The sequence below is a fragment of the Dromaius novaehollandiae genome, chromosome 3, assembly GCF_036370855.1.
Source record: "Dromaius novaehollandiae isolate bDroNov1 chromosome 3, bDroNov1.hap1, whole genome shotgun sequence".
NCBI classification, from domain to species: domain Eukaryota; kingdom Metazoa; phylum Chordata; class Aves; order Casuariiformes; family Dromaiidae; genus Dromaius; species Dromaius novaehollandiae.
In genome coordinates, this window is record NC_088100.1 from 24,634,562 (window position 1) to 24,661,735 (window position 27,174).

General features: G+C 34.6%; 1 protein-coding gene across 1 annotated transcript in view; it reads right to left on the minus strand.

Annotated features, from left to right (window-relative positions):
- CSMD1 (CUB and Sushi multiple domains 1) overlaps window positions 1–27,174 on the minus strand; it is a 1,240,345-nt gene that overhangs the window by 226,272 nt on the left and 986,899 nt on the right. The window contains exons 24-29 of the mRNA XM_026097018.2: window positions 25,478–25,669; window positions 22,437–22,563; window positions 19,764–19,966; window positions 7,921–8,112; window positions 5,086–5,224; window positions 1,662–1,849 (exon numbers count right to left, since the gene is read on the minus strand). Of these exons, the coding sequence (XP_025952803.2) occupies window positions 1,662–1,849; window positions 5,086–5,224; window positions 7,921–8,112; window positions 19,764–19,966; window positions 22,437–22,563; window positions 25,478–25,669 (1,041 nt within the window). The remainder of the gene's footprint in view (window positions 1–1,661; window positions 1,850–5,085; window positions 5,225–7,920; window positions 8,113–19,763; window positions 19,967–22,436; window positions 22,564–25,477; window positions 25,670–27,174) is intronic.

Below are 27,174 nucleotides of genomic sequence, written 5' to 3' on the forward strand. Positions count from 1 at the left end.
TATGTCAAAACCGTGATTGAGATGATCTTCAGATAGAAGACATTTATGAGTAAAAAATTCTTTATTACTAAATAAATGAAAACAAAATATTAGTATTGCTACACTGTGGATAACTATGCTATGCTGTTTCTTAATAAAAAGCTTTAACACAACTCACTTCAAACTATATGAAAATATTGTGTAATATCACTTCTATAAGTAACACTGTGCTAAATATTTAGACCGTTTAGCAGGAAAACATGCACCTAATATGAATAAAATTCTTTAAGAGAGGCAAAATTTTTTTATTAGAAAATTCCAGTCTATTTCAAATGTATAGTCAAAGTTTATAGCCTATGTTCTTTCCTTATTGCAGTTAATGAAGAATATATATTATAATGAAATAGGCAGAAAAGAAGGTTAGAAAGCAAAACTGGAAGCTAGCAGAAAAGCAAAATATTAAATTTTATATAAAAGATTAAATAATATACTTAAGCATTGAATTATTAGGAGCGAGCTTACTAAATATTGAACATGCTATCTTTTAAAAGTATATTTGTTCTGCTCTTGCATTATATTTTTATTATTTCATTGCAATTATAGTTGCATTTAGCTATACATCTATCAGACTATGCTGAGAACAGAAAATACACACACACACCTAAAAAGTGCAAGTAGTATATGCACATTTCTAGAGGACATCTTTATCTCCTCATCTCTTCTTGCTCAACTTCCCATTTTCTTTCCCTGAAGACAACACAATTTTGTTTCCTGGAACTAACTGTTTTCCAGTTTTGTTTATTTCAAGTTTAGGTAGGAATGAAGGGACTAAGATTTTATCTATGACAGTATGATAGTTACTTTGGAAAGGAAAGCCTTGCCAACACATAGAAAAATGCATGAAGCTAGATGAGAGTTAGGGGTTAAATATAAAATTGATTCACTATTTCTTTTTAACCTCTCTCCCTTTCACTGGTATGTTATTTCTATATTCCTTAGATTTGTTCGTTCTTTCCTTTTTTGTCACGTACATTACAGTGTTTTACTTCCATTGTCAAGAATAAAAAGCTGAGGCAGCACATCTGCTGAGTAAAACAGCTTAAAAAATCTGAGAAGAGATGACAATAAAGCCAGAGACAGCCTCTGAGAACAGAAAAGAAACCAGCTTTGTAAGTGTGTGTGTGTGTGTGTGTGTGTGCACGCATGCACGCGTTTGTGTCTTAGTGAAAAGTCAGCCTAACCAGCCTAACCCATTCTCTGACTAGTAATAGATACCAAACAAAATGCAAAGATTCTCCTGCAGTATGGTTATTGAAAAATGTGTATGCAGTTCAGTGTGTTGCTTGCCAACAAAGTGCAGAGGAAAATGTATTGGCATGTATCAGCAAGGAAGCAACAGTCATGTATTCTAATTGGGTGAGACAATTCCATTATTCTTCACATTCTTTCTGAATGCTATTTTAGACATGCATCCTTTTTTTTTTTTTCTGAAAGATGAAAATGTGCATAAGGAACAGGAAAGAGATATAATACATTTTTGTGTTTTTAAAATATGTGTTGATGCAAAGAGGTATTCGGCAGTTTGGTATTAGTATGCCTAGAAGTAGACAGATTTTAGTCTCAGTAAGTCCTAAATTACATTTCTTTTCTATTTTTTCTGTAGATTATAGTGGGAACAGTACCTTTATAGTCAATGGCAAATCCTGACATTCCAACAGAAGCATCACTGCGAAAAGCCAGAAACAGGCTGTTACCGCTGCTCTCTATTCTTTCGGGAGCCTGTGATCCTTGAAAACTGCCAATTAGAGGACTGTTAGAATCTTCCCCTTCATAAATATGTAGAAAATCATAACTGGGTTCCATGTTGAAACTGAAAATGAAGGAAAAAGAGAATTAAGTCTTCAGATTTCTTTTGTAAGTTAAACACTACTTTGACTGTGGTTGCCAGTCTTCTACCTAACACTTCTACCTTTTCCAGAAATAAAAGACTTTCTTAAATATGATTCACAGTGGAAATTTACTAACTTTCAATGGAATTCTCTTCACTGTTGATTTGAACACCTTCGACTTTCTAAAAGATAGTTATCTACCATCAGGCCTCAGACAGGCTCTGCCTATAGTCAGTGGGAAAGAAGCACACCCTCCTACATATCTCAAACACCTTTCTCAAGATGGAATGAATCACCTCCTGCAGAAGGCTGCCTCTTACTACTAAGCATAGGAAGGATCCAGACAACTAGCTTAGATTAGAAGTCTAGCTTTTAGCTGGCTAAATTGGAGATTAATTCTACCCATTGTAAACATAAATTCACCACTTAGAAATAAAATGCTTTAGTGCAGACAGGTCTCTACCCTGGAACTTGTCTTTGTTCATATCTAAATTATATCACAAAAAATTATAGTAAATTATTATTCTCCTTACTAAAGCATCTATGCTAACTTATATTTTATTAACTTTTTATGTTTCTACAAAGCAACCATGAAGATAATATGAATTGAAGGTCATACAGGGGGCTTTAATTGAGATGATCTCTGAGATAAAGATAAAAATGTATTGGTATTTACATGATAAACTTATAAAGGGTTGGATGAACAGGATATACTAACACAGAAAAATATGAAAAATGTGAAATTAAAAAATAAGTAGGCAGGGACTGGGTCAAAAAGTGTTTTTTTTTTTTCTTTCTAATTATCTTTGTGAAAGGAAATCAGAAATAAACATTTGGCTTAGTTACAAATGTGGTCAGCTTTCTGTTTTTCCTTCTATTATATTTATTATTTTACCAATTACTGCTGTCAGATACAAGCTTTTTCAAATCATGTAAGACAAAGGGACAGCATTTTTATCTTATCTGAGAAATCAACAGCACACACTTGTCTAAGTAATGCCAAATGTTACTGGTCACACAATGATGAAAATGAATAAAGAGTATTTTATTCCCTATTTTCAAGAAGGAAGAGGAGTCACAAAAATACGCTTTGAACCTCTAGTTGAGTTAAGAGTCAGAAGAATTGAAAGAAATAGCAGTTTATGGACCAAAACGAGGAAAAGGAAATCGTACAGGGCAATGGTTTTCAATCTTTCTATAGCCAACACATATTTGACAAAATACATTGCATCTCTTTCTTCTCATGCCACATCCTCATCCTAAGCAGACGAGGCTGCCTTCTCAAAGCCACTTCCCTGAGAATAGCACAGGACTTGGGTGTAGCATACTGCCCGAGAAGCAGAAGTGTAAGGTAAAATGAACAGAAAGTGGCATGTTAAGAAAGTAGATTGTGTAGATGCCAAAAGAAAGTTACTGAAAGGATGACAGAGAGGGAGCTATTTTAACACTGACATTTAGATAAATTAGAGGGGCTTTTGTGATAGTGCATTACGTTATTTGTGTTCTAAGACAAAATGTATTTGTAAAATTGTACTATCATGCTTATTTTCTCTTTTAGGAAATCACCAGAATGTACTCGCACACCAACTCATTCATTAAATATGAATCTGTATTAGTCTGTTCTATGTATACTCAAAAAAGAAAGGAAGCAGAAAATGTAGTCAAAACTTTTATTTTTGTCTGTTTAATAACCATATATGTACAGCTAATAGTGTTGTTTTTCCCTTATTAATTTGTATTTCAATTTTCCTTTTTTCTTTACAGATTTCTAAAAATATTCATAAGATTAACAACCTCTCAATATGCAGTTTAAAAGGCCCTATATCACAATGAGTTGGAAGATGGATGAGTTTCCAAAAATATTCTGCAACGTCAAATAGTTTTCTAAAGGTAGTTCAAAAAACTGGGTAGCAAGGGCATAACCTTTTCTGTCAGATTTCTAAGGAAGATTTCTGTCTGGAGAATTTAAGAACTTTAGCAGAGAATATCACAATTAGGAAAGATAGGAAATATAGTGTGCAATGCTGGACTGTGATCATTTATAAAATGTATTGGAAGTATAGCATCAAGTGCAAATTCCATTATATTGCTAGTATTTGTAGTCCCTAAAATAGGATTCACAAACAAGCCTGCATATTATATAACCATAAGTTTCTTCCATCTTCCTTGAAATGGAGTATTTGAACTGATTATTTATGAAGTCCATAGTAATATGCTGCTTACTCTACCTACCATATGACATTTTCAAGAGTATAGTTAGTAGACATTTATTCTCATCGCTTACTGTTATTTGATCAAATAACTGAAAAAGAGAATAATCACATTCTTGATTACATAATTTGCTACCCCCTTAGGCTTTAATTCTTTCATATCTTGTATATAAACATTTCATTAGAAAACATACTGCAAGTTAACCAACAAACCAGACCATTTTTTCCCCCAAAAAGGATGCAAATTTTATACCAGAAAATTCTGAACATGCCACTATCTGCTTCTAAAAGACCTAGAGTTGATCCCCACCACACTGAAATCTGCAGCAATGTTACCATTCCTAACTTTAAAATCACAGGACAAAAAAAAATCATGGAACCAAAACAACAAAAAAAATTACAAAACAGCCAAGATGATCATAGCCTGATTCAAAAATAATGATAAATTAACCACATAAAAATAGTGTTACATGCCTGAACTTATGTTTCTGTTAAAAATAGTTGCAATAAATATAGATTGATGATGGTACATGGAGTAAATGAAAACAGTTTAAAATGATGAGAGGTAACGTTATCTAGACAACTTTTAGCTCTATTAGTTCTTATATATTTTCTTATATTTTTTTTTGCCTGATCTATGCACTCCAAGTAAAATGCACTTAGCCTGTATTAGTAAATACCTTTAAAATTGTTTTTTAGAATGACAATACATTTCAAGTCTCTACTGTGAGGTACCACAGTGTAAATTGAGCATTTCTAACAAGCAACATTGGTTTTACAGCTTTATATCTCATAGGCCACAGAGAGTTTTACTGTTCAAGTATGTATTTCGTACCAAAAACTGCCATATAACTAAGTTATTTTCTTTTACATTATTTGGAAGCAAGGATATAGCACATAGTAGATGTACGCTCCAGAACTTAGCTAGGGAATATGATAAATGATGCCATTTTTAGATGTGGCATTTAAAAACCTGTTAAACAGAGGCATTCATCTAGAAATGGTACCTTTTGAATAACAAGGCAATGACAAAATCAGGGTTTACTCTTATTCTCCAGTCACATTCTTTTCCAGGAGGATAGGGCTGTGGATAGTTAGGTGATAAAATAACTCCTGCTGGGCCTGTCAGGTTTCCTCCACATGCAGCTGTCACAATGTAAAAAGAAATAGGAACATAGTCACATGTTAAATTCACAAGCATACGCTAGTTGGTAAAATAGGAGTAAATCGACTTCTGCATTTTTTTTTTAAATTAGTGCCTAGCCTTCCCATTTCTAGTTAACAAATTTCTTTTTGTGTTTTCTAGAAAAAAATGAGCTTCATTCATATTAAAAAAAAGTACAAGAAAAGTTTTCCCTAAAAGAATAAAAATATGAAGTCACGGAGGAAGTCTTGTGTGTTCTTGCTGTGACTTAATCCCATCTCTACTGAACTGAGGTATTTCTTATGCCCTGGACAGTACTTTACCTTAAGAACTGGGAAAGCTCAGTAGTACGATTCATGATGTAGTTTCTTTTGACCATAAAAGTAAAATAAAATAGATTGATTCACTTAGTAAAGGTATTACCAATATCAAAGATACAGAGGCTTTCCAATATGTATACTCATTTAGTTACTGTGAATTAAATATCACCTTTAAGCAGAAAGGTATCCAACTTCCAAAGATGATGATCACACAGAACTCTACATAGAAAGAACAACAGTCAACACAGGCTGAATCTATATGACCAAGTCATACAGAGGGATAAAAATGGATCTGGAGAGCAAAACAGTAGATACTAAAGATTTGGCATCCTCATTACACATTTTAAGGCAGGGTTATAGCAGACCATTTCTAGTCTGGTCCAATGGTCTGATTGGCCGCTTGTAGTTGGAGTGCACCAGGTGCACTCATAAAACACATCTTGCAGTTTAGGTTAATTCAAAAGCTCCAAGACAACTCCATACTGTGAACCAAAGCATGATCAGGAAAACTTACTTTGAAAGCATACTCCTGGTCCAAACAAAACTGTTAATGCAGACACTGCCCTTGTGATATTTAACAAAAACAAACCAAACTATTTTTATTTATATCTGTGTATTCTATTTTTTCATCAGTTTTTTTTTTTGGGGGGGGGGGCAGGTCCTAATTTTTTTTCTATTTTGGCCTGTATTTTTGGTATGGTATCTTTGATTTTGTTTTGGTTTTATTCTTAAATAAATTATTTCAGGAAATTATTCACATATTCTTAGTACGTTCTGATGATTCAGCCTGAGATAACCATGACCATATTCTCAGGAAAGTTATAAAGTATAAATGCAGCTGAAAAGTTAAAGTATCATGAATGGATTTCTGACAATGTTCAAAGTACAAAGTCCAAATCAAAATCATCCTCAGCCTACTGAAATAAGTAATTCATGGTAATTTTTAAAACAGCATATAATGGATTTACAGAATCTCTGAGGTTTCTGATATTGGCATGTCTATAATAAAGATTACTTTAAACCACTTTCCCCTTCAAAGTCCCCTTAAGTATATGGAAGAACAAATATATGTACATCATTTTAACCACATGTCCTCGTCTTTTTTTTTTTTTTTTGACTAAATAATAAAAAAAATTGAGCAATGAAAATTGGAGTTTATAGAAAGGGCATAGATCTTATAAATCTTTAGGCAACATATGTCTTTAATTTTTATTTTTATTTAAATATTTTTAATTTGATAATAATCCCAATATGTTTAGGATACATTTTCATACTGTCATTCATACATTGGAAATAAGAAATTCAAAAGACACTGCAAATTATATGCTGATGCAATTCTGCTACCTGATATGGAGTCAGAGACACTATCCTGCATTATCCTCAATCCTCTCATTATTTTTGAGATGTCTGGAAACACTTTAGAGAAAACAGAAGGACTCTAACTGTTTGGGGATTTGCTAATTTGGAAAGTACCTTTCCCAAAGGGCCTACAGAAAGGAAAAAGCATTATACTTTTCTATTAATATTAAAGCAGATTGTATCTGGTCTTCAAGGATCATTAAATAAAGTCTTCATTTAATTATAAATCAATATGCAACATAAGGATAAAAATCGAAAAAAATTAATATACATAGCAGATAATTTTTCAAAGATGTGGTAATTCTAACCTTAAAGGAGCTACACTGATGTCCTTAATTTCATATTTCATCAAAACTTCTAGGCCTGTAACTACTAGCCTACTGACCAAAACCACACAGAAATCTTCATGCTATACAGGACTTACGGTACCAAGAATCAAAACTTCTCTCAAAGAAAGAATACAAGATTTCTCCCACCTCTGGTGTTATGCAAATGAACAAAATATCTCATTTCTTTCAACAACATTTTTAGTTAGACCCCTTCTCTGAATCTGTCTTTTCCAACAAGTATTCTACTTCAAAAACCAAAAATCTGTAGTTTTCTAGGGATTTCACAGGGTGGGTATTTAATATATAAGAGAACTCAGAGCATTTTCAGAATTAATAAACAATCACGATTTATGTAACTAAATTACTACAGGGAACACTACTGTAAGAGATTTCATTTGTCACACATCCTATCCAATGAGAAAAAACGTTTTGATCCAAATTACCTCTTCCAGTTGATTATTTAGGACAGATTTTCTGAATTTCAAACTATCATAAAGTTTAAAAGATAGAGTGAGAAAATAACATCCAAAAATAGCATTATTGAGAATGAGACAGTCAGTAACCATAAGTACTAAGTAACTGAGTTTTGAAGAGAGCATTACTCCAACTTTAGTATCGTACGTCCACTAGTTTAACTAGAAATATGTTTCGTATTAATCTTAAGCACAGACTAATATTTCATCTCATTACCTATGCACGTAGGTGGATCAGGCTGCCAAAAGAATCGGTTATTCAGCTGCACACATGTAATTTTAGCCTGTCCTTGAAGCTGATAGCCAGGGTCACACTGATAGGTAGTGGTGTCCCCAGGCTCTCTGCTGTCTCCGTATCTGGTGCCATTCTGTGGTGTCCCGGGATCATTACAGGTTGATGCAACAGAAGCTATAGGGGAACCAAGAAATAAAAACTTTAAGACTAGGTACTAAACATCCGTAATTAAAAACACAATATTTTTAGAAGAGCATTCCAACCAGAGGCAATATTATTTACTCATCAGTTAACATGGGAAGGCACTTTGTTTCTTTATTTCTATGAGAATTTGCCCACTGAGACACATCATGTGTCTGTTGGCTTCCTGCCAATTTTCTTAGTATAAAATATGGCCTGAGAGGGCATAAACACAAGCTTTTATCCTTTTTCCTTCTGTCCAGTTAATGTATCAAAAGAAGTAGTAACTCCTTTTCTCACTTTAATGTTCCAGTTACCAAAGCAAATTTCTTTATGCGCTATGATGCCTTCTGTACAATAGGGCAAGTATCGTAATGTAAATAACATAATTTTATGGTTTTAATATCCTCCACCATGGAAATGCTATGTATGCATAGCTGCTTGAACATTTTATACAGCCCTGAAGTTCCCATTACAGGGGCAGGCAATGAGTTTCTCAAAGTATACTCCAACTGAATCTAAGCAAGATACTTTGCCTATATTCAGTCTCTTGAGTTTGCATAATTCTGTAGATACAGATAATACAGTCAAAAAGCACAATATTAAAACAAGCAGAACAATCAGTATGATATGACATAAAGCAACTAAATCGGCCAAAAAATTGCATACACAAATCCACACCCACTGTGGATTTGTGGAAAAGACCAGGTTTCTTCTTCTGGCTTCAGGAATGCAGTAACTTCCCAAGTTGCAGCAAACTTTTCAGTCTCCCCTATGAAGTTTTTCTTCTCATCACCTTAAACTAGGCTTCTCAGAAGTCGCTCCCTAAGCTCTCTACTTCCCACACCATGACTTTCCCACCTGCAATATCTTGCAGTCTTTGGAGGCTCCCCTCCCTGAATCACTGAACTGCACTCTGCTACCCACCACGCCAAGCTGCTCCCCCAACCATGTCCTTTTAAAGGAACATATCGCACTTCATGAGCAAAAGTAAAAAACCAAAACCGCTAACCCAAACACTGTCACCACTGATGATATTAGTGTGCATCTACAAGTAAGTCCCTCTACCATTTCTCTGTCTTCTTTCTACCAAGTTTAAACTTCTTGAACCCAGACTAAAGATATTTTTAAAATCTTCCCACAACACCCATCTGCTCATCTCCCATGAGGGATAATCCTTCAAAAATCTCAAACTTCAATATTAACTTATTCTCTTTTTTTTCCCCAGTAAGCTTCTATGTATACTTTCTTCCATGCTCATTAATCAGACACCTTTCTTAAACTGATTCAAAAGCATCTCAACTCTACAGCTGATGGCTCTTCAAGGTATAATTTTGCTCTGATGTCATTAAGACATGATCAGACCAATGAGGAGCATTCAGAGATAACATACAATTTATTAAAAACATATATGTCCATGTTAAAACTGTTTTTTACCACTTCTTTGATTGATAAGCTAATGTTATCATCTATCTTATCCTTTGGCTGTGCATTCTCAAACACTCTGGGAAAGCAGTGACTACGTCTTTTGGTATTTTGAGCAATATGCAGCACACCCAGCACTTGGGTTTTAGGATAGCATCACAAATTACAGGCCAAAAAAAGACCAGGAGTATAAAAAAATGTTCCTTTTTGTTTGCTTGTCATTTTCTGTTATTACCAATAGAAGGGCCCGATCTCTTTCAAACTTCATTATGTAATATCAAATGTCATTTCTTATTCACTGGGGCTTTTCTCATGTCTAACACTGCTTTAAGCAAACACAGACACACACACAGAGCCAGTACAGAAAAAAATTCTATGGCTATTACACTGAAGTAATAGATAACTGAAATTAGACTTGAGGCTTTGTTTCCACTATGCACACAAACACACAAAAGAAAAATGGCTCATGGGCACTTTGCTGAAACCTCGTCATATTTTTGGTGGGGTTTGGTCCCCTGTGACAGTCATTGCCAACTGCCTGTGCAGGAAAAGCTGGAGGAAGAGATTATGAAGGAAGAAATGAGAAATAATTGAGAATCTTTAATATTAGAAATAACATGAAAACAAGAACCAAAAAAAAGACTTCTAAAACAAGTGAAAAAGAAAATGAAAAAGAATATGTGACTCTCCAAAAGAGATATAGAATATGCACCTAAAGTTTTGATGAAAGGGTAACTCTGCTATAGAAGGAATTTGGTAATAACTGAAACTGTTGATGGATCAAAAAATAGTAAGTGACAGAGGATAAGAGGAATGAGAGAAGTGTAAACAAAGGACACTGTTCTGGTGTATGTCCTGCCATCTGATATTATTTTCATGAGAATTTTGTACTTTTCCAGGAATTAGATTTTGTACCACAACAGGGTCAGATAAATTAAGAAATCACATAACTGTTGTTCTTACTTCATCTAACCAGATCTAACTTCACGTTTTGCTAAAATTCTTACTTCATCGAGCTCTGGGTATTTGGAAGAACTGGGAAAGATGTGTTGCTGAATGTAGGAAAAGTGATGGGAAGTTGTCCAGAAATTAAACTGGAAGTTCTTCAGAACAGAAGCTATAAAGATTTATGTTTGAATGCTGTGAAAAAGTACAATATTTAAGTTAAATCTAAATTTAAATATGGCAGTTTAGGACCTCCCCCTCCTCCCTTATTTTAACAAGAATTGAAAATTCAGGATAGCAAACATTAGGTTCTCCCCAAACTACCACCCAGAGGACTTGCTGAGAATTGATAATACATCAAGCATATATAAGAATTTGCAGGAGAGGGAAAGGTTGAAAAAGTGATGAGTAAAAAGAGAAACAAAAAAGAAAGGAAAAGGAGAAGCCTGCTAAAATGGTATACTAAAATGGTATTATGTATACTCCAGCAAAGAGATGGCCATTTGAACAAAGCACAGGAAGTGTAAAACATCTCTTTATCAGAATATATGGCTTATGATAACTGAAACACTATAAATGCAGGAGTTTGGTTTTCCATTTTATTATTTATAATTTTGTGACCTTTTTTCCATTCCAAAATAATATTTCTCATACCCTGAGATGTTTCCCACTTCTATATTAAGTAAAAGAACGGCAGTTTGTCAGCAGTAGACTTTTTTCTCCAGAATTTATAAACATCAGTCCAAGAATTCAAGTAATGCCTGTCACTGCTAATGAGTACTGTGTAAGCACTCCCCAGGCACTGTTCTGAAAATTTACCTGACATTCATATCAGCGCAGTGTACTAAATATATACTTAGCCACAGGGCAAGGAAAGCATGGTCATGACCTCAGAGAAACTGTTTCCTATTTGACAGACAATAATCGTTCTTAAAAATAGATCACTACAGCTCATGTCTGTTAAAGACAATTTTTTAAAGTATATGAGCATAAACCCACCTCTGTCATTAATTAGCATCCTTTTTTAACAAATCTTTGAATAATACTTTCATTTTGTCCTTAAAGGGTTGTATGCATTATAAATCTCAGCAAACAACATTTACTTGGATTTTTGACTGAGGCAAGTATGCACCAGTCACATAGGACTGATGCCCTTTAAAATTCATTTCACTGTTAGTCTACATTTCCTATATAGAAAGTTCTAAATTTTAAAAACAACCATAGCTATTTAATAACCACAAAATGTTCTTCATATTTTTGTTCTTGCACCCTTGGAAGATAGCTTATGTCTTTGAGACTAACAACCTTTTTATCATGCCAAATACACTTGCTCCTAATTAAACAAAACACCAGACATTTAAGCAGCAATGTGTCATCTAGTAAAGTGAACATTTAGACAGGCTGTCAACTGCTCATCTTGTCTCCTTTCCAAGTCGTTTTACTGCTTACATTTCCCAAGACGTTCTGTAACTTCATGAAAATTAGAAGTCTACTATTACTTTATTTGGTATTGCGCAAAAGTCTAAAGGGTATAGATGTTATATGCATTGATATATAATCCAGACATTAAAAATTGCCAGTTCTGTCATCCATCTCATTTCGTAAACAGGTTCTTTCCTTCTAAATCAATATACTGATACATGGTGAGGAATTTAATATCTATCTTACACAGTTATAGGAACAGACACGTGTTCATGCTCTGATGTGATATTGCCACATACAATTTTCAAAAAACTTCAGAAATTCAGAAACTTGAAGCTTAACACATTTAAAGACATATATGCTGTAAACCATGCAAAGCAATGACTACGTTTTAGGCTCACGGCTGCTAAGTCAAAATCAAATTCCCAAGTTAAACTTTTTAGAAATGGCTGAGAAGAATTAGATGCCTAAGATGGCACAGCAGGGAGAAGGGACTGGGATCCCATTAGGTTGGAAAAGAACTCCCTATCTCCCAGTTCTTGCACATGTATTCTAGGAAGTAAATTATAAGATATTCAGCAAATTATAAAGTACCACTCGGTACAGATTTCCCCTCTTCTCGTCTCTCAACTGCTCAGCTGGCCATGCTTGTGAACTAGAGGTGTCAGAAGAATGAGCAGTGGGAAAAAATAGAGATGCCTAGTGAGTTTTCATATGTCGGCATCCACTGTTAGGGTTCTCTATTGTGAGTTAATGTGAATTTTACAGAATCTTATTTTAGATCTTAATTTGGATTTGGTACCCAAATTACATTTTCAGACTTGATTTAAAGCTTCACTGAAAATCAGTGGGAGACTGCTTCTGAGAACATGACCGAGTGTAGATTTGTGTGTCTGTAACCTTGTGAGTAATATATTAGAGTTGTGCCTGATCTATCTTTCACCTCAAGAACACTTCATTTTTGTCAGTTTGTTTAGCCTGTACTCTATTATAGCTCAAGAAAGATATCATCATCTTCGTGGATATTGTTTTCACTATGCCTATGGTAAACAACCATGTAAGCCATTTGCTGCGTTTGCTGCACTTCTATCTACTTTTTCTACATATTTATAAAAATAATAAAGGATTTCCAGGAATTAGGCTTGTAAATTGCAGCAATGCACAAGTTTCTCCTGTTTAGACACAACTGCTTGCGTAACAGGTTTGAGAGGACTTTAGTATATCAAGCTCAGACATTGCATATAGGATTTGCAGTGACTTCAGACTAGCAAATAGTTTCATAACAGGTGAAAAAATACAGCATTTGCTCTCTGGCAAATATCTTACATCATATATGTAAATGTACAGACTAACAACTGTGCAAATTAATATTAAGCATATGTTCAAATAAGGCTTGCATTATCTAATAATGTAAAAGAAAAAAAAAACACCCTAAATCAGTCTGTTTCATTAAGCTGGAAGCACAAAAGCTTACATGAATAAATTTGAGATGATTTCTATGCTTCTTCCTTCGACATGTCTCCCTCCTCTTCAGGAGATGTAACTTTTAAGACATTTTATACTCTGCTTGGTCTCCATGAAACAGAGAAACTTCTGCAGCCAACATGTTGCAGAAGCAGAACGCAGCACTGCTTGAAACCTTACCATTATGCTTCAGCCCAGCTCTTGCACCAGCACAAGGCTGGATTACAGACCTGGAGGCCCTGGGCACTATACTGCATCAAGGACTCTGAGTCACAGTGTGAAGCACCTGAATTGACTGTACATGCAATTTAGCATTCCAAGTTTACTGAACCATATGAAGAGTGAGTCTCATTGCACACTGATCTCTGCAGAGGACTCTAGATTGTTGCATAATAAATCTGAATTGATTGTTGGGTTTCCTTTAAAATTGGCAGCATGAATGAGGGATTCTCAAAAGCTGCTTTTAAGGAGCTAATATGGTACAAAACAGTGACCTTCAGTCTTCTTACGTGGCATTAAGAGAATTAAACAGAGGATAAAGTAACAGAAAGAATCTGACTATGCTATTTGAAAGTTACATTTTATTTATATTTTAAATGAAATATATATTTGCCATATTTTATTTTAACATGAGTGGCACCAAAATCCAGCAGTATTAACATGGGCCTAGGTTTTAGATGGCTTCCCAGGCTTAACCTTGGATTATCAGATCTTGTAGACTTACACTTCTTTGTACCAGTTTCTACAAGATGGGAAGGGCAATTTTTACATTTATTCTTTGCAGGACAGCTGTGGAAATAAGTGCCAAAAGTATATACAATAAACATCATTCAAGTAAGATAAACCACTTGTAGTCTGTTCTTTCTCCTTGCTAGTTTTATAGTGCTTGCTTTTATTTAAAAATAGGCTTTAAAATCTGTTTCAAAAAAGTGTTTCAAAAAACTCTACTGCAATCAGTGAAACAGAAAAGATCCACAAGGTACTTTGGACTGCCTATACTTATCGCTATTGCAACTAACTCTCAGGCCCAGGGGGAGGCAGTCAAGCTTCTGCAGCAGAGTAATGGAGAGTGAAGTGCTTCATAATGGGCTTCACAATAGCCCAGCACCGAGCAGGGGACATCCCTGCTAACCCAAAGAAGAAAAGCCTAATATAGATGTTCCTGAAACACTCTCTTCCTCTTTAGATTTATGTGCTTCCTGGAAGTACAGAGATAAAGATCTATGTGAGATCAAAATATATAGCCCTGAACCTCTTACTGGAAATAAATTATCCCTCTTGGAAAAAGAACATTGTTGTGGTAATGAAGATGCTGATACCCACAAAAGGGATTTTTTTTTCCTCCTCTCATCCCTAGAAAATAAAGTTTTGCTATAACTTTAACGCGATAACTATCAAAGTAACCTACAAGCTGAATTTCTGCTTAGTTCCACAGAAACCAAATGAACAACTTCTACCTTCTATGAGGCTGGTGATATCCTGCTCAGGCACTTAGCCATAGCACAGATGTTTTTGGTAGGAATCATTTTCCATGTTAATGACATTGTGTTATTTTGAGCATGTAATGCAATATTACTAGCATCAGAGAAAGAGAAGAAACCGAACTATGAAATATGATAGGTTACAGACGTTAAAATGTAATCTTAAATTCTGCTGCCCAGCTGTTTATTTCTTTTAGCAAGCAATGTCTTAACGCATTTTATTTTCTTTGAACTCACGATTTAGTTAATTAGTAAAGCATATATGTGATTATGCACGTGTAACTTTCTTTCAAAAGTATTTTTGTGCTAACCCTTCTTTCTTGGTAATTTCATCATGGCTCACACTTAAACAATTGCAATGGAAATGCAATTCCTGGAAATGAAGATTCCATCATGGAAATGCTGATAGTACTTAAAAGTAATAGCTCAAACTATTAAGCAATTAATTAAAAGATATCAGAGCAATAAAAGAAATATTTCCAAGATAAACTACCCTAGTAGTTCAAGATCTATGGCACAGTTACCATAAGAATTTCTGTATACAGACACACAATCAAATGGAATTCAGAAACTGGACATAAACAGATATCATGCTTAAACAGATTTGTCAGAGTAAGCCCAATGCCATAAATACAGAGCCACTCATGTCTAAGTTCTTGTCAGAATAAGGAAGATATCACAAAAATGTCAACATCAGAGACAATAATCTCCAAGTAATTATTCTAATTAACTGACTGGGATGAGCTGTTTGTTTATTTTATTATAATTGATGACTTGTGTTAAGATAAGTATTTCTCAGGAATCTTTACTATTCATTTCTTATCTCTTCATTTATGCCCAAGAGCAAATTTGGGGAGAACAAGGAAGCACCAGAAACAAAAAAAGACAAAGACAGACAAGCTAAACCAAGTACAGAACTGCCATCATTTCATATGTTCTGTTTAATATTTTCCATTTAATCAAATGAGTGGCTGAAGTTGTTCTAATAAGATAGAAATATTACAAAAAAAAAATGAGAAAAATCTCTCTGCTGTTTTACTAACTTTTTTGCTAATTATTCTGCATTACCAAAAAAGATACATTCCAGTTCACATGAAGGCAGAAATAGGAATATTGCTAATTGAACTGTATGCTTAAAGAAGGCTATGACAGATAGAAATTAACAATTCCATAGAATCAGAGGTCAGCGTAGAAAACTGTCACAGATGGGTCTGATTCCAGAAGAGCCAGACATTTCCAAAAATGTATAAATCGGTTTTTCATTATGAGATGTGCGAAAACAAACCTTTGATGCATTGTGATCTTGAAGGGCAACATCTATGAAACCAGCTGAGGAACTATAAATGCATCATTTCATTTAAGAAAAAGGTGCAGCTCTCTCACATTATAACAGTTAAGAATTTAGTTCAAAGAAAAAAGGCTAGACTGTTACGGTAGAACTATTGGTGAGTATTGTTAAAATGAGGCTAACTGAGTCTGTACAAATGATAATCTGCCTAGAAAGTCTCTGACAATGCTGTTCCTTTCATCTGCCACATCTACTGGTTTTGTTAAATATGAAATAAACAAATTGCATAGTTAGATATAAACAAGTTCTCAATAAAATAAGCTTCAGGATGAACAGGTTAATAAAAAGCAATGAACCATCTACTAGCATGGGATCCAAGTGCTTTCAGAAGTCCAGACTAGCTGAAGATTAAACACATAGGGCAAATTGATGTGCTTCAACACAGAAGGCTAGACTCATTTAAGATGCCCTACAGTATCCAAAATACCCACACAGGACTAGCAGGTATGACCCAAGGGCCTGTACCCTTCTGGAGTGGTAGATGGAGACTGAGCAGAATATCCTAGGACATCTCAAATGGAACTAAAAATCTATGAAAAGGAAACCAAATCACGACCTTAGAGTAGGATTCATTTCACCTGCTCTTAGCTGTCTAGAAGTTTGAAATTTAGTCCATGTTAGAATAACTAGACCTATAACTGACAAAAAGAAAAATGCATTTTCAGGAGGAAATTGATCCCATTTACCTTAGACATTCAGGACATTAATTAAGCGAGGTTAGATACCTCATTTTTAAATGCTTAACTTAGGTAGGAAAATTTTGCTGCCAGTAACTGGGTTATCTTGGGAAAAAAGAAGCCAGGTATCAAATTTGTCTAGACCTTCCCTGTGCTCACATTCTATATCTTGACAAGAAAGAGTTGGTTGACATCCCTGGCTTGTTATACATAGTTTAAATGTACTTAACCCCCAGAGTAAAGGTCAATTTTGTACAATGAACTCCATTTTTGTCCTTTTATGCATGATTAAACGGTAATTAAGTTTTAATGAAAAGCATTAGGCTGACTACAATTAACATAATCACTCTAGTCAGTTTGTGTCCTTGTGTTCTACATGCTGAGCTGAGTGTGCAAGAAAACGGACTTTTAATATTGTCTAAACAATTTGTGAGCTTCAGTCTTTTATATTTTTTTCCATTAAAAACATCTCTGCCTATATATACAATAAATTAAGTAATTCAGAGATGATATTTTCTGATCTATCAAGTCTCACGAGCTGAGTATGTCATTCATCATTTTGCCTCTCTCCTCATACTATGCTTTCACAGCACCTCTCCTTTCGGTAGCTGTAATAAGGGCATTCCAGGACCCCATGTAGAGGATTCAAGTGATCAGCACCTTTGCAGCACAGTGAAACAAATCCTCCAACTGAAAGCTAGCACTTTAGTGCTTTGATTTTAAGCTGTTCATGTGACCTGATACTTTCAGATGTATACCCTCCATGTGATCTGTCAGTAGATGTTCATTCACATAGACATTCATCCCAATTACATTATCCAACGCAGAAGGTGCCCGTGTCAGAGTTCCAGAGCCTTGAAAATTATACAGTTCTGTGTAACTCTGCATCTGCAGTTTACTTTTTGCTTTGTAACTCATTTTAAATAAAATGTATTCCTTAATAAATGCATCACCTGAAAATCTTTCAAGTGACACAAAGATTCAGAACTTGAGCAGTTATCCTAACAGAACTTGTAATAAATCATTTACATTTTCTGGGATTGCCACTCTTTTATTGAATCAATTAGAGAAACTACTTAAGGAGTTAATTTTCAATATTTTGTGCAGTTTTGCCCTAAACTGACATACAGTTTGAACATATGATGAATGCAAAGTATGCAAAGATACTCATATATCCATAGTTCAATGGATTCAAATGCTTTACTGGATCAGGGCAACAGTGGTCTGCCCATCGCCTTAAGGACATTAAATAAACCAAGCTCTTGTTTTCAGGTGAAAAAATTTAACATTTTGTTTAACATATTCCTTAAATCATATATTTTTTTTACAACTAAAAAATAAAACATTACAACATTCCACCTGCCAAGCAGAGTGAACTGAACTCTTATATAGTTTTCCCTTAACTTGGGAGACACTCAGTTCCTTACCACTAATTCCAATTAATTGCAGTTAGACATACACTGCAGTTGCCAGCACGATCACTGAACAGATCCATCAGATATTACAGTAAGATGACAAAATCAGTTCTTCACTCTAATGGCATTTATTTGTCTCCTATTCACTATAGGTATCACCAAAGGTCAAAGAATATACACCAATACCTATTTTGACAAGTCTAACAGTTTATATATTTTCTTCCTTCCATAATTTATGGATTTACTGATAAGCCTGCTTTACACAACATATCATAAAATGTGTTTGCTAACTCTAACAGTGTAAAAAAACTCTTCATTACCACATACGTAAAATCTGACATTTTCAAACAGCTTGAAAAGCAGCATATTATATAGCACACAGGTCAGAAATTCCAGAAACATTTATTCTGCTCTTATTCCTTAATTCATTTTACATACTTTAAATAGGTATCTCAGCACAGTCTGTGCTTTGGGTCACAACATTCAGAAAAATTAAACTAAATGAAGCAAACAGGTAAAATTCAAATGTATTATTTAGAGAACAGGACAGTTCCCCCTGGTTTCCTCATTCAGTAGTAGTGAGTAGATGTCCTCATTCAGAAATAATAGAACTGGAAGCTTATTAGTGCCATTTATTTGAGAATGACAGCACCTCCAGGGAAGGTTTGAAATAAGACACTTATGTTCACACGTTTTATTAATTCACCTTCATTTTCCTACTTTCCTGAGTAGATATACCCTTACATAAATTGCATCTAAATATATAAAGATGCAATGACTGAATCAAAGACAGTGATGCAGTCTCCCTGCAGTCTCACCTGCAGTCTTTAACACTTCAGTCATAATATCACAGAAAAACTCCATATATTCAGTTTTACAATATTGATCCCATTATTCTGTGTATAGACATGCTTTTTCTTTAGACTTGAAGATGAAACTTGAAATTCTTTGATTAATTTAGCAGTAAATCTTTTAAAGTATTTCAAAATGATCAGATACATTCTATTCTTTTTTCCTCAGTTTAACTGTGTACACACACAGTTGCTGAAATCATAAAAATGATTCAGTATGCAACATGTGTAGTGATTAAAAAAGAAAAATAAATACAAAATATAAACACAAAGGAATTAAGATATTATTAGATAGTACTGGTAAGAACATGGAAAAGATTCAGTTCAGAAGAAAATTTGTGCATGTACAAACCCATTTGGGTTTGTACATAAGTATTAATAAAATAATGCTGGGCATGGGGTTGCTGTAAAAATCAAAGACTAAGAAAAATTAAAAATACAAAGCAAATCCAAACAAATCACCCTAATAGTACCTATTTTGCATAAATACATATAATAATTACAATAATATAATCTCTTTTTGTAAAGACTGAGGAAATTGTAAGATGGGAAACAAGTAATTCATGCATACTAGAATAAAAAGTAATTGTATTTGAGATGAAAAAGGATTTACATACTTGAGAACTGAATGGAAAAGCCTGATTTGCTGATAAAGAAGTCACTGTCAAATTGCAACGTCAACGAGTTGAAAGTGCTGTGAATATCCTCTGGAAGGGCTGAGCCACTCCATTCTTTCAGCAATATGCTGCTCTCAACAGGCCCATCCCATACCTTCAAGATGTCATGAGCAACCTCAGTGTCAAAAACAATAAAATGCAGACTGCAAAGAAAGATCAAAAACACTGCATATTACTCATTAAACATAATTACATAAAACTCCACGCAATCATTCCCAAACTGTTCTTAATTTGGAGATGCTGTTTCTGTTTCAGGCCTGAAGAAACACTGGTGGTGCTGAAGTGATACTCATTTTTTCCAGATAGATGAGATGATTTCATAAGAGAGATTCTGTTCTGCTCTCTCTACACTGCAACTGCAAAATCCACTATTAAGATATACCACAGTTCTTCTATTAATTAACTTGCTTTTATCATAGATATTTTAAGGTATAAGAACTATGATTTGATGAAAGCTTTCCTCTCTTTATTCAAATAAGGATACCAAGAACACTAACTGATTAGATTGAATGACATGCAATTGAAAAAAGCAATTGACATTCTTTCTGATAACCATTTGTTTTGCCCTAGGTGTTAGCATGTATAGCACAGGAAACTGTCAGTTCTGCCTTTGTTTTTTTTTTACATAAACAAAAAATGTCTTCTCCCACCTTTGCCTTCTGCCAAAATTCATAAACTATATAATTGGACTGTAATGGAATACTCTAATCTGTATTTTTCTCCAGTTGAAATATTAGATTTAGAATGGTGCTCAAGAATGTTATCTTAGTATTCAAAATCTGCACTGACTTCAAGTTCTGGCTGTTGTTTATATTTTTAACACTGAAGAAAACTAGTAAGTAAATATCAGCACTCCTTTTTGTGTTAAGTAGTTCTGTGTTGATATTTCTTCATTCCATTCGTCATTAATTTGAAATTTGTCATTTAAATTAAAATAACTCATTGAATTCACCTGTGATGGAGTGAATTCATTATTTGGTTTAGTGAAATGGGATTACTAAAAATAGAAAAATAAGAAATGAAAGATTTTTCAGTGAATGGACTTATATTGATAGTCCATCTTGATGATCAGTTAAAATGGTTGTTCACATAAAATTATTACTGAAACAGCTTAGTATTTTATTAAACTTTTGCTCAAAATAAAGAGAAAGCTAATATTCTGAAGAAATGCATGTACTAGACATCACATATATCTATTCTGGCACTGCAGTATGAAACTAACCTCTGTTGCATATCATCAAATATGTAAGTATCAGGAGATTCTCAACTGAAATTAAGATTATCTATTTTGATTAGAAGTATGTTTAATGTTTTTGCTACATTCTTGTTTTCACAGCAGTTTCCTGCTATGAGTAGAATAATTAGCATGAATATTAGACAGAATTTGCCATTTCTGAGTCTTTGAATCTGTGTGATAACTGCAGCAATGAGCTGAAATAATCTTTAAACTGTTGATATTCCTTCCACTCTTTGAGTGATCTAGCTAGTTCTTTCTTGTTAGCAAGTAAACTGAAAACTGTTTTACAGCTCTCCTTGTGCGTTACTAATTTTCTCCTGCCAGAGTCCTTCAGTCCTTCCACTGGCATCTCTTAAATTATCACGGAACATTATCAAGAAGCTCTTGATTCCATCATAGCGGTTATGACGTGTACTTTTATTTCAAACATTAGTCACCACCTGTGTTTCCCTCATTTTCTGTAGTTTTCTCATTTCCTTCCTTTTCTACTTTGCTGCCTACTCTACCTGGAGAAATCTTCTGGTCCTTATCTATTAAGCATTCTCTCAATCCTGTTCATGTTTCGTATTAAAACCTTATCCCATTTTTCAGATTTGATTACTCTGAGAGTCTTCTGAGATGTGGCTGGTCTTACCGTTCAACTGCTTATGGGAAAAGGTGTTACTTATATACTTCAGAATGCAGTATACATTAATAATGCTATGACAGAAGAGAGCAGTAATGCAAAATGAAAACCCTTCAGAGCTGTATATAAGGCCTTATAGTGCTAATCTTCAGCTGCTGTTAATTGTCAAATCCTAATCAGATCAAAGCATTGATGACAAAAAAGCTCTTCTAATAGATACTCAACAAGTTCCAAGATGCCTGATGTGGCAGCACTCCTGGCAGACAGCCTAGCACTTTATGGTTGCTTGAGGCAAAATTTTTAAAGAAGAAAGTGTTGATTAATTACAATCTATTTAAAACTAATTACTACATTGAATGTGGCAGTAAGATATAAAAAAAATGGCATTACAACAACTCAGGGGAAGAAATCTGAAGTCACAGATGACAGCTTAGCATTTTAGCTGGTTGACAGTTAGAAAAAGGCATAGCAGTGCACAGCTCTACCACACCAAAGATTTACGAGCCATATTATCTAATGCAGTTGACAGTTCTGAACCAGATGTCTAGCTGTCTGATGTACCACTTAGGCACCCAGGTTCCCTAGAGGAATGGGATTCACAAATGCCAGCACAAGCATCAACTCTATTAATGTATGAAGGAGTTAACAAACATAAAATAGTGTAGAAAAGATGAGTAGGTTAGGCAGAGAATATAATTTACAAAATACTGAAGTGAACAATAAAATTTAAGTATTGGAATTAAGTATGTACCTTATCGTCTTTCCTGGATCTGCTTCAATAATCCAAGTGCAATGAAGATTATTGTCATATGGTGCTGGGTAACCTGGAGACAAAATGCGCCCCGATGTAGCAGCATGAATTCGACCACCACACTCAGCTACAAAATAAATAAGGATTGTTCTGTTTATTTTTAATAAGTCCATAATATTTTGCACTTCCATTTCTCCCTCTGCTTCACATCTCTCTATCTTCCAAAAAGGTAAAAAAGTGGCCTAATATCTCTGAAACAATGCTATAAACCAGGACATACACATACAAACCAAAATATGTACACCAGTTAGAAATGTAGATATAAATGATCTCATTGCTGCCTTGTCATGAAGTAAAAAACTGTATTTTTGTGACCAAGGTATTTTACTGAAAAAAAGAGAATAGTTCAATATATAACTAGGACTACAAAAGCACACTTTTATCATCACCAAAGGGCAAAAAAGCATAATATTTGGAGGCCTCAGAGACATCTTATCTAGTATGTTTGGCTTTTTAAAGTACCACTGAATGCTGAAATTCTGAGCTTATGCAGTTTGGTTTTGTAATTAAAAACACTTTTTCTCTTGTTATAATTTCCAAGTGCTTTTGTTTAATGCTTTCAAGTTATTATATATACCTGCAAGCTTAATTCCATCATAAAACAGTTAGGTTTTGCCCAGTAATTTCCTTAGGTATTTAAATATTTAAATGCCATATGCCCACCAAGTGAAAGAATAAACCAGAAGGCTAGGATTTGAAAGTATGCAGTACCTCATTTTGAACATTTTTATCGTTACTACTTTAACTTTGTGGAGAGACTTACTGCAGCACAAAATATGCAGAATCAAATCAAGCTTACTTTGCTTATTTAGAGTATCATGCAATTAACCGTCCAGTTTAAAAAGACAAGCTGGTGAAACTGGAACTCTGTGTAAGAAAATCGGTTGCCACTGAGTCAAAGTACCAGTAACTCCATAGTTAAGTGATGTCCCTCCCTGAATTCCTACCTTAGTTACCTTAACAGTGTGACTTCACAAGTACCTATCCTGCCATAATGGTCACTCAGGACACTACATATGATTTATAGAACCACAGCAGAAAGATAAAATTATGAATGATTTAGCTATTTTGCAACATAAGTTCTTCAAATATAACCTTTGTCTAAAATTCCAGTTAATTTTGATTATATAGGAAAATTCAGACTGCAATAATCCCCTTGAAAGAGATCTGCAGATAAAGAAATGACTGATACATTACTGTATTTATGAAAGAACTCAAGATAACTCAGAAAAAACAGATTTTTTTTAACTTAAACTAATTGACAGATTTGCTTTCAAATGCTCAGAAGACCCCTTCAGAAATGAAATACATGATGTAGATTTTGAGGGGGTGCATTACATATTTCATATCCCCCCAAAATTTTCCACTTTAGGAGCAGACCAGAAGCAAAACTTTCTGGAGTGATTCTGACCAAAAACCCAAAAAGATAGTTTTCAACATACAGAAAATGTGCATACTATAAAACCACTACCTCAAAGAATACACTATATAAAGTATTACCTTAACCATTAGAAGTGATTTAGGTTTTTTTGGTTGTTTCTTTTGTTAATATTAAATTGTAACTCTAAAAGGTAGACCATAACAGACGATCAAGAAGTATGGCCAAATGAATGTTTTGAATGATGAACGTCTTAAGCAAGAGACTTATAGAAGTCAGTTGCCATTCTAATGGAACTTGCAAAAGCAGCTTTTCATCATCAAGAATAAACTCCTCCAGGAGAAAGTCTCTCTTCTTCTGGGGCTAAGCAAAATTTTCTTCAGTCATTTGCAAAGCCTTTATGAGATTGCATACAATGACTAAGGCATAATGTTTTCTGCTTTTGATCACAGCTAACAGAAGGGTAGTAACTAAAAATTATCTATCAACTTTTAATGAAGGGCAGGGCTGATCTGAGCAAAAGGCTCAAAAAAAGTTTAGCTGCTAATGAACCAGGTCTGTGAATATGTTCAGCAGGAGGAAGCTCCTAGAACAGACAACGTGGCACCCAACATGGGGGAGAGGCAACAAGCAGGGATGCTGCAGGTCAGGTGAGAATCTTGAGATAGCTGGTGGACTGCCTACGGCTGGCAAAAAAAGGCTTCAGAAGTCTCACAGAAATACTTTCACAGCTCTCAGGGGAACTCCATGTGAAGTTTGTTGAGCTCCGGGAAGTCACTGAAAATTGCTGGACTGGAAAGAAGAACTGGAAGAAAGAAACTTCCTCGCAGTGGTGCAGTGGGCTGTACTGGTTTTCAGATATTTGTCTGTCTCAGTATTTCTCTGTTTAACATTTGTATTGCTTGTAATGAAACAGAGTTTCAGAGACTTGAAGACATAGTGCTTTAAGAAAAAGTCTACCTCTAGGATCTGATAGACTGGATATTCTATCATGGCAACAGCAGCTCAGGAGCAAACAGATCAAATAATCCACTAGTGTAGGATGGAAAACAGAAATTAACTTCGTATTAATGAGATTCTGAAACAACGTCTAATTAATATATATGTTACTCTTGCCTGTGACAGCATATGAGACTCAATGACCCAGGATATCATCTGAACAAAAGCGGTAGCAAATAAACAAACTAACAAATTAAAAAAAAAAAAGAAAGAGTATTTTAATCTCAGTGAAAACTCTAGGCAATTCACAAATTTCATTATCAAAATGGTTGGTGCTGGAAAGCCTGAGGCATGGAAGGGAGCTTGAGGGTTTATGGGAACAGATATCAACAAAGGACATATATTTGCCTTATACCTGTGAATACGCAATACATATTTTCCTTTGCTGTAGACAGAACCGTTACCCAAAAGTTTTTTAGCCACTGCTAGACAGCAATGCATTTCACAGTCAGCAAAGTTATAATTGAATGTCCACAGTAAATTATAACTTAAAAATTAAATCATGTATAGTATACATCATTATCATATCATATAGAAAGCCAGAATACTTATTTTTTTCTTAAATGACCAGAAAAAAATCTTTCACTGTCACAACCCATATTACCTATGCAAGTTGGCAAAGGTTTGTCCCAAACTCTTCGGTCTCCACTTAAACAGGTCATAATACCACTACCATGCATTGCATAGCCAGGATTACAGCTGTATAAAATGACAGTGTCTATAAAATGCCCTTCGTCTTGGATCTTGTAGCCATAATTTGGTATGCCAGGATCTTCACACTTCACTAGGTCAAAACCTGCAAACAGAAATGGGAACGACAAAGAAGGAGAAAAAAAGACACAGAACAAAATATCAAACAAAATATAATGTCAGTGAACTGTATCCAATCTCGGTGCAAATTATATTCTCATGATTCAACTAGATTAGATGCATCCACAGTGACCAAAGATAAATTGCATGTAATTTGGGAATATTGGAAACTGAAATAGCATGAACTAACTATTCCTTTGATTTTGGATTATGACATTACTTTAGTGAAGAAAGCGATTATTTGCACTATTTTAAAAGATTAATGAGCAAGTTATTATTTAATACTCCTTCTGTTCTTGCAATCTTCTTTATTCAAAGGAAAGGAAGCAGTATCAGTCCTGTAGCTAGCACTGAGTGGGAGCTTCACCTCCTCATCTAATCTCCATACGCAAGCCAGTAGGCCATAATGGGAATTCAGGAAGGAAATGCAAAGGTTGTTTCATCCATGCTAGTGTCAAGACAGCATGGCTTCATTTTCTCCTCTAGTGAATATGAAGAGATATCCCTACAATCATTTTCAAATAGCATTCTCCTGGAAAAATGAGAGAGCATCTAATACCTAGTTTTTCCTCCTGTACAGAAGCTAAATCTGTGTTACAACTGAGTCCTCTGAAAACAGAAAATGCCTTTGTTTTCTTCTCAGTATTTCTGTTCAACTTGCATTACCTTAACTAAATATACATAACTTTGCCTGGTTTGTGTGTGACTCTCCACCTCCTGTGAATCTCACAAATAAATCAACAGAATTTGATGGAAATCATGATTTTGTTCATGATGCAGTGAGAGGATTTTGTTTTCTGTTTTTTTAACATAGTATAGTTTGGATGTCTAAATCATGTACATCCAAATCACAAGGAAAGAATCCTACATGCCTATTTCACTTGTAAGATTTGTTATTTGATGCCAGCTTTAGAAAGCTGACTTTATACCTTTTTGGAGATTCCCAAATGACACTGTGAATATTCAAATTTTCTCACAGCAAAATTACTGCTTTCACAAATTGGACACAAAGGTTGGGTTTCATCTGTTCTAACTCAGCTTCTACACATGAAAGGGCTAACTTTGAGCCAGTTACCTTAGGGTACTTTCATAGTCAATAAAGAAATATGAATCTCAAGAGGACAAATCAACACTTATTTAGGTATGTGCCTAAGATCAGTCAGCACAAACATCCTATGGAAATACTTATTTTTTCTATTTACTATAAACAGAGCCTAGGTTCCTTATATGAAAAGTTAGCTCAGAATTTTGAACATCTAGAGTTACAGGAAAGAAATCTCACCCCCCAAAAAGCTATTCTATCACATAGAACCAGTATCTCTATCTATGCTTCTAAAGTAAGGAACGCCAGGGCCCCAAAACCAATTAGCATGCTCTGACCAAAACTATAACCTTCAGCTTTCTTACCCTCTAAAAGAGCATGGCTATCTCTAAGCCATCTACTGGCAACAGTTTTTAGCTCACACCATCTACTAAATTATGCCTAAGACT